Genomic DNA, 14,350 nt, shown 5'->3' on the forward strand with positions numbered 1-14,350 from the left:
AGATAGCTTTTCACAGATACTATTGATGGCTACATGGCAAAACGTTTAGTCGAATTTGGGTCAGCAACAATGCACTTGTTGGGTTCGATTTTTGACTCGGGTCGGGTGTGGCCCTCCTCCGATCGCATTGACCTCTTCATCTCCGAGTGCCAAGCGATTAATTGGGCATGATTATCTAATGGGAAGCCATCAAGAGAAGTGCATCGAAGGTATGTAGATATATTTTATATATACTTGCCTGTCGGAGGAGTCAACCGCAAATGTAATTTACATTTACTCGTGGGCACCGCATGCCTTCCAAAATGTGTGCGTGTATGGGTGTTGCAGTTGCAAATGACAAATTCGGGAAAGTTTTCCAATGCTAGTCAACTGCCACTATTTTTTTTGGCCAGGTTAACAGCTGTTGGCCGAGATCACGTAGGGTTACAAAAAAGAGTAGGGAAAAAACCTTTAACAATGGCCCAGGTCGAGGGTAGAGGAACTGTGATTCGAACGGAAGTGACAAGCGAGCTGGGGGCTTTTGGCCACCCAAAAAAACAGCTGTTGTAAATCAGCCAAGAGAGCCAGAGTCTGAGTCGCATTATGGCCAAAATGAGCGTGAGAGAGCCGACGTTTTGGTTGCCGCTCGTCGTTTGTCGTTTGCCGATATAAAAGTGCAATTTGGATTCGCAGCCAGCGCAGATACAATTGTGGCTCCGTCGAGGTTTCAGTTAGAGTTTGAATTTGAATTTGTACTTGAATTTGAATACCAGTGCCCGCGTCGTCCCGTCGTCCAAGTGTGATCTAGTACCCAGCAACCGTAGACCGTAGCAACATGCAACTCCTTTTGGTGACGGCCACTTTGGCGATCTGTGGCGTGGTGGTCAGTGGACAGCAGGGCGTGGATCCCGCCTACTTGAGGCAGTACTACCAGCAGCTGCAGCACCAGCAACAGCAGCAACAGGCTCAGCCCCACGATGGCACGCCCATTTTCGAGCAGAACTCGGAGCAGACGCAGCAGTACGCGAACTCTGGCCAGCAGATCAGGATCAAGGATACGGTGGCGGAGCAGATTCGGGCACAGCAGCAGCAGCAGAGTTATGTCGCTCCATCGGTGCGGGATTACCAGGTGGGTTTGCTTACCTAATATAAGCCATATTTCGTTCTCTATATGGTTGGATCTGCAAACGTTTCGCAGCAATATCAGCCCCAGCAGGCCGCCTACCGTCCACCTGCCCAGGCTGCTCCTCAGCCACCCCGCAGGATCCAGCAGTCCTCGTACCAGGCGCCTTCCACTTCGGTCCTCGGCAAGGGACAGCACAAGTTGTCGCTGCAGCAGCCCAACGAGGAGGAGGAATACGATGACGTAAGTAGACAGTGCACAGCAAACATTTAGACCTATTTTCATACAAATAATGGGGTACGGATATGCACAAGTATTATTGAGAAAAATATGTGAGCAAAACTTATGGCTCAGCAGATACTTGTGGAACACAAATCAACCAGTTTAAATCAATGCTTCTCCTAATGAATAATTCCGAGAGAAACAAGTTCAACTAATTGAACACAGCCACTTTGACACATTATATTAAAGTGGAATCGATCCTCTTTTTGCGGTGCACCCAGCTAGAGTTCGAGTGGGACTTTCGCGCACTTTCCTTTTCGCTTCGCTGCAGCAACAGCAACAGCAACTGCAGCAGCAACTGCAACAGCAACTCCAATAGCAACTGCAACAGAAACAACAGCAACATAATTACAATTGAAGCATGCAATGGCATTGGTGGAAGGATGGGGGATCGGGGGAGGAGGAGGGACTGTGACTTGGGGTTCATTAACCACACTCAGTGTGGCAAGAGTGTGGATTTGGCCATGGCCATATGTGTGTGCATCGCATTGTGCATGTTCATTGGCCCGGGGTTCGGGTTCGGGCTCCTGGTCCGGTCCGTTTGGCCACTTAGCCACCGGCGATTGTTTATGGCCTTTGCATGCGGAAGCTGGCGAGTATCCGTTACTAAAGTGACCATAATCCATCAGGCTTAATGCGGCGGCCAGTTAACGAGATGGGGTTGATGGGATGAGGTGCTCAGTTGGCGTGTCATCCTTTTGGGCACTTAAAATTGATGGCCCAAAGTTTGATGGGTTTTTTTTAAAGGTTTATCATGTAACCAAGTAGCTATTTCATAACCCTAACATTAAATAGAAAAGAGATAAATAGACACAAGGAAATGGTACACATGAATTCCACTAGCTTGGTTCAAAGAATTCAACTTATTGCACTTTACAGCTCACTGTCTCCGCCAGACAATCACTTTCAAATGCGACCCATTTACCCCAATCCCCCAGTCCCCACTCCGTTCCCAAAAGATCTGCAATTCGGAGCCCAATTCCCACAACAATGAGTTCCAGTGGACATGGCACGCATTAGAACCGGCTTGCAAACTGGCTTTGCCTTTCCAATTTTCGGCCTGCAGTTCTGTGGGCATTCAAGCTCTTTGTTTTTTGGGCCACCTCGGGCCTTTAAGGCAACTTAAAATAGAGAACGAGGGATCGATTTGCTATTAGTGATTTGTGGCCACGCCTTGGAGCCACGATCTTCTTGTTACCTTAACCCAGTTGCCAACAATCTTAGATCCGATTGTCTTGGCCAGCCGAAGGCCTTGCTGCCATTGGATCCTCACCAGAACCTGGGGGGAAATCGCACCAACCTTGTGCATAAATTATCAAATGCCTCGAGGTTTTATGGGTGCTGGTGGTGCTTCCATCGCCCGGTTGCATAAACACAGTCCGCAGTCATCGGATCGATCGTGTGATCCGCAGCCGCTGCAACGGACCGGCACTTTGAATCCGCGCGATCGGACCATTAAAATATGCAAGCGGCTCCAAATTACTTTCACTTGTGCGTGATCTGCGATTTGCAGCTCGGAGTTGCACAGCCTACGCGCCTGCCCCTCGTGGCGGTGATGATGACGTAACCATCGTCTGGACACGTTTTTTGGGCCAGCCTCAAAAGTGGGTCAGCACCGCGTTGCAGTACGCATTTGAAGTCCCCATCGAACCCCACACCCACAAAGTGTCCAATCGGAATTCATTTCTTACAGAAAATGAATGGGAATCGATACGGTTTTTATAACACAACTTAATCCGTTTTCAATGGTCAATTACTTGGCACCCATGTCTTTAATCTATCAGTAAAAGCCTACTTAAATAGTTATATCAACATAGTTCAAAAATTTAATGTTATACAGGAAGTTAGTAGTTTTACAGGAATGTAATATTATACAAGTGCTAAAATCCTATTTGATTTGCAGTTGGATTACGTTATAGTTTCAGTTAAATCCTGATTAAGTAACTAATCTCGGACTGATGTGTTTCAGCAAAACTCCTCGTACCAGTTTGGATTCGATGTGAAGGACGACGAGTTCACCAACTACCAGAACCGCAAGGAGATCCGCGATGGTTCGGTGATCAAGGGCAGCTACTCGGTGGTGGACTCCGATGGCTTCATCCGCACCGTCAAGTACACGGCCGATCCCAAGGAGGGCTTCAAGGCCGAGGTCATCCGCGAGCCCACCGACATCGTGGTGAAGATCCCCACTCCCCCGCCGCCGACGCAGTTGCTCCGCGCTGGTGGCCACAAGGCCCAGCAGGAGTACAGCTCCGGACCCAGCAAGCAGCAGTATCAGCACCAACAGCACCAGCAGCAGCAGCAGCCACAGTACCACCAGTACCAGTAGGGGATTCGATTGGAGCAGATCGGAGACTCTTGTCGAAACACTCTTGAAAGTTCCGCAAGTCCATGTAGTTTGTAAATATGCCGAGACTCGCGATTGGCACGAGATTATAACATTATTCTATTTTATGACATTCATTTAGGTTCGACTTTCTTGTTTAGAATATTAAATTAAAAGTTTCAAAACACTTGAAGTGTGTGATGGGATGATTTTATTTGAGGCGAAGTGCAAATTTGGTCAATTTGGTTAAACCAAAGAAGAAGTAATTCCCCTTGTTCACCCCACTTTCACTAAAACTTCTTCCCTGTTTTTGGAAACCAAAGTATCCTAAGATCATCTTAGACTGTCCAAATTGAGGTCACACCGATGTCTGCCAACTCGAAGGTAAACACACAATTTATTTGCGCATAAATCAATGTCCTAACCCCCGAGCAATTGGCAAGGTTCATAAAGGACGAGGACCAAGAACCCAGTGACACCCAAGGCAGATCTAAGGACAACCCGTTCGGGCAGTCGCTGACAAAGGCCATCTAATGGAAGTTCTCACAGTGGATCGTGGTCACCGAAGACACCGCTTTGGATTCGGACCCGGCTGGACCGGTCAGACCGGTTGTCCTTTGGGAACTCACGCCACAAAAGCAATAGGAATAGCAACACCAACAGCAACAGCAACAGCAATCGGAATCGCATCGCCTCGCATCGCAGTCGCATCGCAGTGTCCTTCTGCAATGTCCTTGCATAAATTAGACGAGCGTGTGAGAACTTTGAGCAGCCGAATATCCCCGGCTTTGATGACCTTATCGCCCAAGAAGACGACGGCCGGCGATTACGAACCGGTTCTGGACAGTCTCCAGATGATGAGCTGAGGTGCGATGACTGACAGCCAGTCGGGATCGCTTCGCTAATGACCCGCATAGCGGGTCAAAGGGCCTGTAACCCATTTACATAGAGTATAGGTCCGGGGACTTAACATTGATCTGATGCAAGGATCCCGAACATGTGCATGGTCATTCGCGCTCGGGGACTTTCCAGCAAACAACTGGACATTAGGCCAGGCCGCCGGGCATTTGTGTCATTTGCTCGGCCGTCTTTGGATGGATATGCAAATGAGGCGAGTGCAACCCCCGAGGTTACAAGATAATGCCCTCACACATCTTCAACCCCTTCGTCCTGCTCCTTGGCAGACGCATATTTACATATCCCTTACGAGCGACCCGCATGATGGACCGACCGACTGTCTTGTCCTGTAAGTGAAGTAACTGCAGGACATTCGGGTCACTTGGAGGAACCAGTTTCCGGCTAAAGGACGGCCTGTCGCCAGTTGACCTTTTTGGATGGCCCAGTGCCCGCTGAACTTGTGTAACCGGTTGGACAGTCCACTTTTCCGGAGCGGCGTGAGAAAATCTCAGTTGCTTGAAGATGACCTAAGACAAGAAGCCGAGGAAGCTGAGGAAGCTGCATTAGTATGCAAATCTTTTGCAGTGCTCATTCGAATTTCACGCCAAATCATTGCCCTTAAATAAATAATACGCCAAAATTATGAAAAGTCACGATTTATGCGAGTTCGGATGGGTATGTACAGAGAGTTGAGAGAGGGGGGAGGGTAATGGGAAGGAGGAGTATGCAAATTGAGGTCTGATCTCAGAGTTTTCCCTGCGCCATGTCCCATCGGTGTTCGCCGTGGCCTCCTTGACGATCTGTCCAAATCACCTAAGTCCGTGAAGAGGTTAAGAGGGAGAAAGTCTTTCGAATTATCTGGAAATTTATTAAGTTGGCTCTCAAGCTCGACTCACCTCGCCCTTGTAACGATTCGTGCCTCGCTGCGACTCCAATCGCTTTTCCTGGGCCTGCGGATGCTTCAGGACGTGACCATGACTCCGCGAATCGGGAGCATCGAAGCGCATGAAAATATCACTAAAATATCACATAGTAAAATAAAGAAAATGGGTTCAAAATAAAGGGTTCCAAATAATTTGTGGGCTTCTACAGCTAAATTATTTAAATTAAAAATCAGGAAGTAATTGGGCTTGCCTAATTGTCGGTTTCATTTGTCTGCATAACAGCCACCATTTTGTCCGAAATATTTTACTCACTTTTCACCCTTTTTCCTCAAACAATTTTCCTACTTCAAAAATTGTTGGCACTACTTGCGAAGTTCATTGGGTTAACAACCACCATTTTTCACCAGGAAAATCCTATTATTTCATAAGTAACTGAACCACCACCGCAGTTTCGTGATAATTTCACCCATATTCAAGCCAAATTTTCTGACTGATTGCATGAAAATGTATGTTAATAAATTTTTGAAAAAAGTGGATGATTGATTTCAGGCATGAAGTGCATGCTAAGAGCTATTTCAAAATAATGAGCAACCACCACTTTTCAATTATATCTCAACCCATTCAACTCACTGAAAGTACTTGGTTTCCTTGGCACTTGGCACTCGGTCACTGTGACTTCTGGTTTCGGCCACATCCGTGTCCAGATCCTTGGCGAACCTCCTGGGTCGTTCGGTTTGGACATTCTGTGAGGGTTGCTGCTGCTGCTCCTGCAACCTGGCAATGCGAGGCGGAATCACATGCAACACATCGCTGGTAAAGAGCGCCGGTGGCACATTGAAGAGTTGCTGCGGCTGCTGTTGCTGCTGCTGTTGCAAGTGCTGCTGCTGCAAGTGTTGCTGCTGCAAGTGCTGCTGCTGCAACTGCTGCTGCTCCTCGACGCGACGTTGAGGCTGCTGCAGCGAAACCCGTTGCACCGGGAGATAGTTCCCTTCATATCGGTACTTGGCCAACTCGGCATGTGGAGCGATGGTCCGCTGCTGATACTGGACACTCTGCTGCGGATAGAGGGGCGGCAGGGGCGGGGCAGGAGCGGGCAACTGCTGCTGCTGGTAATCCAAGCCCAAGGGCTGGTAACTGGGTCGATAGTTGAGCAGCTGGAAGTGCGGCGTCTGCTGCTGGAAGTTAATAGTCGGCGGAGGCGCCGCACTGTAGCCGCCCACAATGGGCGTGGCAGCTGCAGCATACTCAAATCGCCGAAGACGCGGTGCATCGTAGTACAATTGTCTTGGGTGATAGAAGACATGTGGCTGCTGCAACAACGCCGGCGAAACGAACAATGCCAAGATCAGGAGCAACAGTTGCATCTTTAGTAGTCCGTTTAGCTTGGCAGGTGGCAGATCCATCGCGTTGCACTCTCGTCAAATTTGTGGCAGCATTTTGACAACAACATAGCCATTTATAGTTGGCCACTTTTCGGGGCTTGGCCAAAAGCCGGAAGTCACTTGCCCAGCGATCAGCGGTGTGTGAAATCGATCGACGCTGCTGCCCCGGATTGTGCAATGCTCCAACGGTCAGCTGCAGGGCTTATATAAGATATGGCAAATAAAATGGGAAAAATGTAAAATACAAAAAAGAAAACAGAAAACAGAAAACTGTGGAAAATCAGCTAGACTGGCGGGGATGAGACCTAGAATCAAACTGGTGGCAGCTGGCGGCCTTAGCCATCATCAAGGTCAAAAGCTTCGGCTATTTAGCATATAAAATGTTTTTTGGCAAGTCCATTGTCAACATCTGGAACTTCCGTCGACCGTTAGAGCCGGCCATATCCAGTTCTAGCCGCTCCTGATTGGTCGCACCGCATATCCTGGCAGCCTGTTGCTTCTTTCAAGGGGTTGAAAGCCTGCGATGTGACCTATAAGCACTGGGCTTTTCAACCCCCTGTCATCGTTGGAAAATCACCCCCAGAATTCCGGCCAGCAGATCCTTCCTCGTCGAGCTGCGCAGTTGTGTAGATCATTCGACTTCTGAAGTTGAAACCCACAGCACCACCAAGAGCAACTCCTCTACCAAAAACCAAATCCATACCGAAACACTATTTGGATACTCCATCGCAAACGAGAGAAAAGGTGAGTGCTTTTGATAGTCATAACACATTTATAATATAGGGACACGAGGTCTGTTCAACTCATCAACATGCATATGTACGGGTACAAACTCCAGATCCACCAAAGTTACATTATAGATACGGTTATAATACAAAGATTGTGGCCTCCACGAGAGAGACTGCTGCAACAAATTTTCAGTGCTTTCGATTTGGTTCAATACGGTTCACAACAGAGCCAGAAGAGATCGAAGATCGGTGGCCTAGTCCGCCATGTTGACATTGTTCATGCGCATCTTGGCGAAGTCCTCGAATACAATGTTGTCGTCGTCATCCTGGTAGTAGCCCTTCACATTGCGGTGCTGCTCGATGGACTTCATCTTCTTCATGGCATTCGAGCGCTTCTTCTCAATGGTTCCTAAGCCATAGCAATGGATTAGCCAGAAGTTAAGGAAGTAATCTTCTAAAGCTTACCCGGTGCCGGTTGGAGCAGCTTGAAGGGCACATCCGTCTGCATTTCGCCTCCCAGAGTGCCGCAGTTCAGCTTGATGCGCACCGAGTACGAGATGACAATACCACAGGCATCTCCCGTGGACTTGCCCTCCTGCACCATGGTGGACGAGGCCAGGTTGACATCCTCGTCCTTCAAGTGTCCATCCAGGGCGATACCTGCGTTCACAATCAATACACTCTCCATTAGAAACTATCCCGGATTCCAACTATCACAAGCAATCCTACCGTGGCGATCCTTGTTGTTGGCCGCCAGCGGAATCAGGTAGAAGGTCTTGGTGAGATTGGCGCCCGGAGTGATGGGGCAGCCCTCCTTGGTCTCCAGCTGGGCCACGTGCTTGCTGAACTGCGCGTTCACCATGGTGATCTCGGTGTGCTGCACAATGAAGCACTTGATGCTCTTCACCGACTTCTTGGAGTTGTTCGACACCTGGACGGTGGCAGCCGTCTTCTCGCCGTGGTAGTAGATCTCCCTGTCCAGCGTGACCTCCAAGCTAATCTTGCCGTTCGAGAAGGTGAATCCCTTGCTGACCAGCGAGCTGGGCAGACGCTGGCCACGATTGAGGGGAGCGTACTGCAGCTTCTTGATAACCAGACTGACCATGCTGCGCTTGTGCTGGCGATCGTCCTCGGAATCGCCCACAAATGCCCGGATGGTGTACTCCACGCCCAGGGGCTTTCCGTTGTCGTCGCCCTCCTGCTGCAGAGTGACGGAGCTGGGCGAGTTGGGCGGGAAGTGGAAGGTGAACGGATGGGCGTTGCTGCCCAGTTTGCGGACCAGCTTCTCCTGCATCGGTGTCATCTCCATGTTGGGATTGGTCATGGGCACGATTTGCTCGCGGCTCAGGATTAGCTCCTTGGAGAACTTCACTCCCATGACCTCGTCCTCCTCGCGACCATAGCGATAGGTGGTGGCCAGTTGGCCAAAGACCTTCCTGTTCTTCAGGTAGTCCGGCTCCACGACAATCACTCCATCGACGGGATCACAGTAGTCGATGTGGTCGATGAAGTCGCGGCGGCCCAGATAGAAGGTGACCTTGCCGTTGGGCGTGGCCTTCTTGAAGACCTTCACGGATACAACCATTCTGGATTTTAGATTTCTGGATTTCTTTGATTCCTGGCAAATGCAACTGGATTCGAGGCTAAGGCGGGCGATGCGCGTTATAGAGTTTTCCGTTCGGCGGAGGAAAATGCGAAACCCAAGTGCCGTGCAACCTGCTTATATACCTTTGCCCTGGCCCTGTCCGTGGGTCTTCATTCTGGCCACTAACTGGATTTGCGCGTTATGCAGTTGTTTGTTGGACAATACAAGACACGACAAAGAAAATGGAACCAGCGAAACTACGGGGAAAAGTGCAAACAAGCTGCTACTAGGGGTTGGTCTATTTTCTGCGCAGTTTGCCACTTGCCCGAGCAAATTGGCTAATGTCAAGTATCTTTTTCCGATTCCGACCTAGTGCGAGGTCATCTGGCCAACTGTTGAATAATTGGACATGGTAGGCAACTTGGAGCAGGATTAGCATCCGATTTGGTGTTACCGGGTTGTTATTAATTGGCGAGTCTGGTTCTTTCCCAGCCAAACATTAGTGGTCAGCGGGGGGAAACCTTAGAAGTGCTAATTTGGTTATGGATCAAACGTCGATGTATCGATTTGTATGTAAGTTGTTTACTAGACAGGTCTTACAACCAGCTTACAAAAGGTCACACTTTATTAGACATAAGATATTTGGAAAATATTATAATAATATCTAACTAATCATCTCTTTTTCTTTGCAGTTGAGATCTAAAACCAAGATGCAGACTCAGACACACACCACCACAGACCGACATGGCTACAGCCTGCGCTTCTCGCCTTTCGAGGCCAACTACTTGCTGCTCGCTACAAGGTGAGATCAATCTTATAACCTAATAACTAAATAAAAACTAACTTAATACCAACTTTCAGCCAACTGTACGGTCTTGCTGGAGGTGGTTCCCTGTTTCTGCTGGAACAGAACTCCAACGCCAACTCCTCAGCCACAGATGGCCAGAGTCTCGGAGAGCTGTGTCGCCTCGAGTGGTCCGATGGATTGTTCGACGTCGCCTGGTGTCCCTATGCCGCCGATATCGCCGCCACCGCCTCCGGTGATGGATCACTCCAGATCTGGTGCGGATTGGACGGGGAGTCGGCGAGCAACCAGCAGACGCCGAAGCAACCGCTGATCTGCCTGCAGGAGCACAAGAACGAGGTGTACAGCCTGGACTGGGGCGAGAAGTGGAACTACCACACCCTGCTCTCGGCCAGCTGGGACTGCACACTGAAATTGTGGGACTGCAACAGACAGAACTCCATCACCACCTTTGTGGGCCACAACGATCTGATCTACGGGGCCAAGTTCTCGCCCCTGATCGCCAATCTGTTTGCTAGCGTAAGTACCGATGGACACCTTAACTTATGGAACTCTCTTGATTTTGCAGGCAAACCCCTGATGAGCATCGAGGCGCATGCGAGTGAGGCACTCTGCTGCGACTGGTCGCACTTCGATCGCAATGTCCTGGTCACCGGAGGATCGGATGGCCTGATTCGCGGCTGGGATCTGCGCAAGATGAGGACCCACGTCTTTGAGCTGTACTCCGGAGAGTTCGCTGTCCGGCGATTGGCCTGCTCACCGCACTCGGCAGCGGTTTTGGCATCGGCCAATTATGATTTTACCACGAGGTAAGTGAGATGTTCTTATCAATCTGCATGTATGGGTTACTAACTGTGTACTTTGGCGCATTTTGTAGGATCTGGAATCTGGAGCGTGGAGAGTCCGCCCAGGAGATCAATGCCCGACACACGGAGTTCGTGTGCGGCCTGGACTGGAATCCCCACAGGACCCACCAGTTGGCCGACTGTGGCTGGGACTCTTTGGCCAGCGTGTATACCCCGCAGTGTCTGAGCGGCGAACTGATCGTCTAGGCTTTGTACAGGGTATGTCCACAACTAGAAACTGGAACTGGTACTCCCTAAATACCGAACACACATGTGATAAGGCGCTAGTGGCGTCGAAATAGCCAGGCCTACAAGCTACACTATAGCTGAGCTATATGCAATGCCTATAAGGAACTGTAAGGAGCCGAGGACGAGGACGATGACGAGGACTCATCGGCGCAGAGATGACGTGTAAATAGCTGTGTGATAAACCTCGAGCAGGTGCTTCAAAATGTCAATAAAAGCTTACATATATCCCGAGTATTGTTTAAATTATATGGGTCTTCTGTTGCGCGGTGTGTAATTATGCTCTTCACAATAAGTTGTCCCGTTGGCCTCTGGCTATAATTTGCACGCGGCCCTTTGACTTAACAAGAATTTAACTGATCTCGGAATTGAAGTTCGAATTGGTTAGGTGGCAAAAGACAAAAGCCAACAGACGCTGACGGAGATGGAGATGGACTTGGCATCCTTATCCGGTTGGCTTACCTCTGACCAACTGACCAAACAAACACGCAATAAAGCGCTAATTTGCTGCAACGTTTTATTGCCCGAGTGGAGCCGAAATCCCTGCCATTCCCGGAATTGACACAGCCAACCAGGTGGATATGGCCCTAAGGTGTGCCAGCCATCGCACCTTTTCGGCTGACATGGTGTGAAAAGGCAGCAGTTGCTCCCTGGTACATCTCACATCTCAAATCCCAGATTTCAGATCCCAGATCCCAGTTACTGGCACCCCGATCCCGTCATTATCAGCCCGGGACTGAGCTTTAAGTGCCACTCGGGGCAAATATTTGCTTTGAAGCCAATTGGCGCTGATTTCTTCTGACAATTGGGGGCAGATCGGGAGGACCTCACTCTCGATTCTCGACTCTCGATTCTCGACACCAGGGAACAGCAGCTGCTCACCTGCAATTATCTGCTGGCCAGTCAAGTGAGCCCAAAATTGATATTAATGCCTTGTTTGTGTTAATAAAAATCGGTTTTTGGTGTCTGCCAAGCTGAGAGGTGCTGAATTCATCCTAAGGCGAAGTCAGATCTTGTTGGGAATTCGGCACCTCATTTTATTTTAAATAATTATTTAATGAAGGAGTCTTGCTTGTATCAAAAATACATTATTAGGTTTTAAAACAGCACAGCTGAAGTTTTCATTGGTAAATAAGCTTAAAATTAAAACGAAGTACTACTTGGATAAAATATTAAACTATATGGATAAAGTTGGATACTAATTTTTTATATTATTGATACATATTAGACTAGCTGGACTTGAAATATTTTAAATTTATGGTAAGAACGGGCTGCGCTATAAATGGGTGGCGCAACCTATCGGCAGTATACACGACCTTGCTAATCTACACGCATTCTACATGTATGAACTGCTTTGTCAGTCGCAAGCACTGCTTTATAAATATATTTTGAATATTTCGGCGCAAACAGAAACACATATTCCTTGATTTTCATCTTGTTGCGTATTTTAAATATGAAAAATAAAACTAAAATGTACTTTTTAGCCGTAATGTCTCTTTTTCGTGTCTTTGCCGTCATTAAAATGAAACTCAATTTCGAATGAATCAGAAGTCCTTAAAAAAACAGACAGTAATTTCACGCAAAAGCCAAACAGTCGTTGCCAACTATAAATTAGCAGCGCAACAAAGTTGCAAGCCTTGGGCGGTTGGAGGTCGAAAAATTGGTCACTTACCGAGTTCGCGTTGTCTAGGCCCATAGCCTTGAGTTGGCCCTGGCCCCACGGACCTCGTCGGTGTCAAGGTTGCGTTGTTCTTGTGCTGCAGCTCGTTATAAATAAACGGAGAGCAGAAGTGTATTTCAACACCCAGCACGCGAGGAGGCGATCGCTTCTGCTTCGGCAGCTCCCTCGAAACGTGTGCCTCCCTTGGAGATCGAGATGGGATGGCATGGATTGGGATGGGTTGTTATAGGGGGGGGTATGGGGTACCTTATCGTCGGCAGGTTCTGAATCGTGTCTCTACCTGGGTCTCCAGAACTCCAGAAGTGCACACACACCACACTACACGCGCCTCGCTTTTCAGTTCAGCAATTTAAATTGCCTCCACGAGCATTTTGATGGCGATCACGCGCCCCCTTTGAAATCTCGCTGCCCAATCTGCGCCATAAAGGATCCGCAGACGACGATGACGACGACGAGGAGTCCGTTCTGTTTTTGTGCCCTGTGCTCCCTGGCATACTTCTTCTCTACTGATACTGTCTTCTTTTTACGACTGCCGTCGCTGGTATTAATTTTGTTTCAGCGTTTTGTTACTGGGGCCTTAATCGTCACCGTTTCGTTTCGTTTGGTTCTTTCCGGCTCATTCGGTTCCTTTTGGTCAGCTAACACGTGTAGTTGGCATCGAGACCTCCTTCGGTGCACAGTTGGTGCCCAGTTGGTGCCTCATCACAGAACACACCGCAAACTAGATGGTTTTTCTCTGCGTGTTCTTGGGGTTTCAGTTCCAGTTCGAGTTCCACATTGAGTGGGCGTAACACAAGGGCAATCTTGATAAGCAGATCATTCGTTTGAAGAAAGACAAAAGAGTGCCGGAAATAATTGTCAGGGGAATGATTAGGGCTGCTACCTGTCTTCACGGGGCTAATGAAACAGGAATCACCGACATCCTTGTTGGGGTAATTAAAAATGCAGAGAGCCAGCCAGGATGTGACTACCGTTAGATTTGGTGTTTGGTGTGAATTTATTCACCTGGCCGCTAGGATTTATTTATTCATAAGATTCCTGTTCCGCGGCAACAGGAAACTCTTGACAAGGTGTTGAATGCCCAATTTTCGAAACTCTCGGCCTGGAAATTATTACCTAACCTACGCACGCCGTGATCCTCGCATATCCTCGCTGATCCTGGCTCGCCATTGTTCTAACTCGCTTATGACATAATGAGAGCAGCCAGCCAGGACTTGCGTAAATCCTGCGAGCGGCGAACGCAATGTTATGCAATACCAGCAGCGAGGCTGGTGCCATAAAACCAAGGCTCTCAGGACCCTAAGTGCAAGATGACCTAGATGGCCCATAAAAACGGCCACTGAACTACATTCGATGGCCTGGCCATCTTCTCGTCCATTCCGCCTCCTCAGCGACCTGAAAAAATCTGCGCACATTTGTTTATGGCATGTTGTTAAAAAATTCAGGACATCGAGAGCGGCACCGAATTTGGGTCTCCTCGTTTTTGGGATGGCAATTTACGCAATTCCGGGCAAAAAACAAGGCCAAGGTACCCGCTGTTAATTCCGCGAAGTATTTTTGCATTTCTTTTTTTTCCAGAATTTGCGT

At 48.7% G+C, this 14,350-nt stretch overlaps 4 protein-coding genes across 5 annotated transcripts; 2 read left to right on the forward strand and 2 right to left on the reverse strand.

Moving 5' to 3' along the window:
- Positions 1-776: 776 nt before the first annotated feature.
- LOC122617804 (alpha-protein kinase 1) lies at positions 777-3,763 on the forward strand. The gene is made up of 3 exons (XM_043793791.1): positions 777-1,108; positions 1,178-1,345; positions 3,354-3,763. The coding sequence occupies exons 1-3, from the start codon at positions 815-817 to the stop codon at positions 3,711-3,713; spliced, it is 822 nt and encodes a 273-aa protein (XP_043649726.1). The 5' UTR covers positions 777-814; the 3' UTR covers positions 3,714-3,763.
- A 1,588-nt stretch (positions 3,764-5,351) lies between these two features.
- On the reverse strand, positions 5,352-6,894 carry LOC122617907 (myb-like protein Q). 2 transcript variants are annotated; one of them, XM_043793953.1, is made up of 3 exons: positions 6,122-6,894; positions 5,504-5,624; positions 5,352-5,420 (listed from the first exon to the last, which is right to left on the reverse strand). In XM_043793953.1, the coding sequence occupies exons 1-3, from the start codon at positions 6,892-6,894 to the stop codon at positions 5,352-5,354; spliced, it is 963 nt and encodes a 320-aa protein (XP_043649888.1). The 2 variants fall into 2 exon arrangements, with proteins under 2 accessions (XP_043649888.1, XP_043649889.1); XM_043793954.1 differs by lacking the exon at positions 5,352-5,420 and having other exon boundaries at positions 5,569-5,624; positions 6,122-6,267; positions 6,482-6,894.
- Positions 6,895-7,855: 961 nt separating this feature from the next.
- LOC122617514 (phosrestin-1) lies at positions 7,856-9,186 on the reverse strand. The gene is made up of 3 exons (XM_043793406.1): positions 8,331-9,186; positions 8,067-8,261; positions 7,856-8,010 (listed from the first exon to the last, which is right to left on the reverse strand). The coding sequence occupies exons 1-3, from the start codon at positions 9,184-9,186 to the stop codon at positions 7,856-7,858; spliced, it is 1,206 nt and encodes a 401-aa protein (XP_043649341.1).
- Positions 9,187-9,863: 677 nt separating this feature from the next.
- LOC122617829 (peroxisomal targeting signal 2 receptor) lies at positions 9,864-11,043 on the forward strand. The gene is made up of 3 exons (XM_043793837.1): positions 9,864-9,988; positions 10,048-10,800; positions 10,869-11,043. The coding sequence occupies exons 1-3, from the start codon at positions 9,897-9,899 to the stop codon at positions 11,041-11,043; spliced, it is 1,020 nt and encodes a 339-aa protein (XP_043649772.1). The 5' UTR covers positions 9,864-9,896.
- Positions 11,044-14,350: the final 3,307 nt, after the last annotated feature.

The sequence above is a fragment of the Drosophila teissieri genome, chromosome 3L, assembly GCF_016746235.2.
Source record: "Drosophila teissieri strain GT53w chromosome 3L, Prin_Dtei_1.1, whole genome shotgun sequence".
Lineage (NCBI taxonomy): Eukaryota > Metazoa > Arthropoda > Insecta > Diptera > Drosophilidae > Drosophila > Drosophila teissieri.

What these genes read in the sequence shown, in the direction of transcription:
- LOC122617804 (XM_043793791.1), top strand. Translation starts at nt 815, where the DNA reads ATGCAACTCCTTTTGGTGACGGCCACTTTGGCGATCTGTGGCGTGGTG. An exon ending in CATCGGTGCGGGATTACCAG is followed by an intron (nt 1,109 to 1,177) that starts GTGGGTTTGCTT and finishes AACGTTTCGCAG; the next exon opens with CAATATCAGCCCCAGCAGGC. An exon ending in AGGAGGAGGAATACGATGAC is followed by an intron (nt 1,346 to 3,353) that starts GTAAGTAGACAG and finishes GATGTGTTTCAG; the next exon opens with CAAAACTCCTCGTACCAGTT.
- LOC122617907 (XM_043793953.1), bottom strand. Translation starts at nt 6,894, where the DNA reads ATGGATCTGCCACCTGCCAAGCTAAACGGACTACTAAAGATGCAACTG. An exon ending in AAGGAAACCAAGTACTTTCA is followed by an intron (nt 5,625 to 6,121) that starts GTGAGTTGAATG and finishes GTGATATTTTAG; the next exon opens with TGATATTTTCATGCGCTTCG. An exon ending in CGAATCGTTACAAGGGCGAG is followed by an intron (nt 5,421 to 5,503) that starts GTGAGTCGAGCT and finishes TCACGGACTTAG; the next exon opens with GTGATTTGGACAGATCGTCA.
- LOC122617514 (XM_043793406.1), bottom strand. Translation starts at nt 9,186, where the DNA reads ATGGTTGTATCCGTGAAGGTCTTCAAGAAGGCCACGCCCAACGGCAAG. An exon ending in CAACAACAAGGATCGCCACG is followed by an intron (nt 8,262 to 8,330) that starts GTAGGATTGCTT and finishes TTGTGAACGCAG; the next exon opens with GTATCGCCCTGGATGGACAC. An exon ending in GCTGCTCCAACCGGCACCGG is followed by an intron (nt 8,011 to 8,066) that starts GTAAGCTTTAGA and finishes GCTATGGCTTAG; the next exon opens with GAACCATTGAGAAGAAGCGC.
- LOC122617829 (XM_043793837.1), top strand. Translation starts at nt 9,897, where the DNA reads ATGCAGACTCAGACACACACCACCACAGACCGACATGGCTACAGCCTG. An exon ending in TACTTGCTGCTCGCTACAAG is followed by an intron (nt 9,989 to 10,047) that starts GTGAGATCAATC and finishes ACCAACTTTCAG; the next exon opens with CCAACTGTACGGTCTTGCTG. An exon ending in AATTATGATTTTACCACGAG is followed by an intron (nt 10,801 to 10,868) that starts GTAAGTGAGATG and finishes CGCATTTTGTAG; the next exon opens with GATCTGGAATCTGGAGCGTG.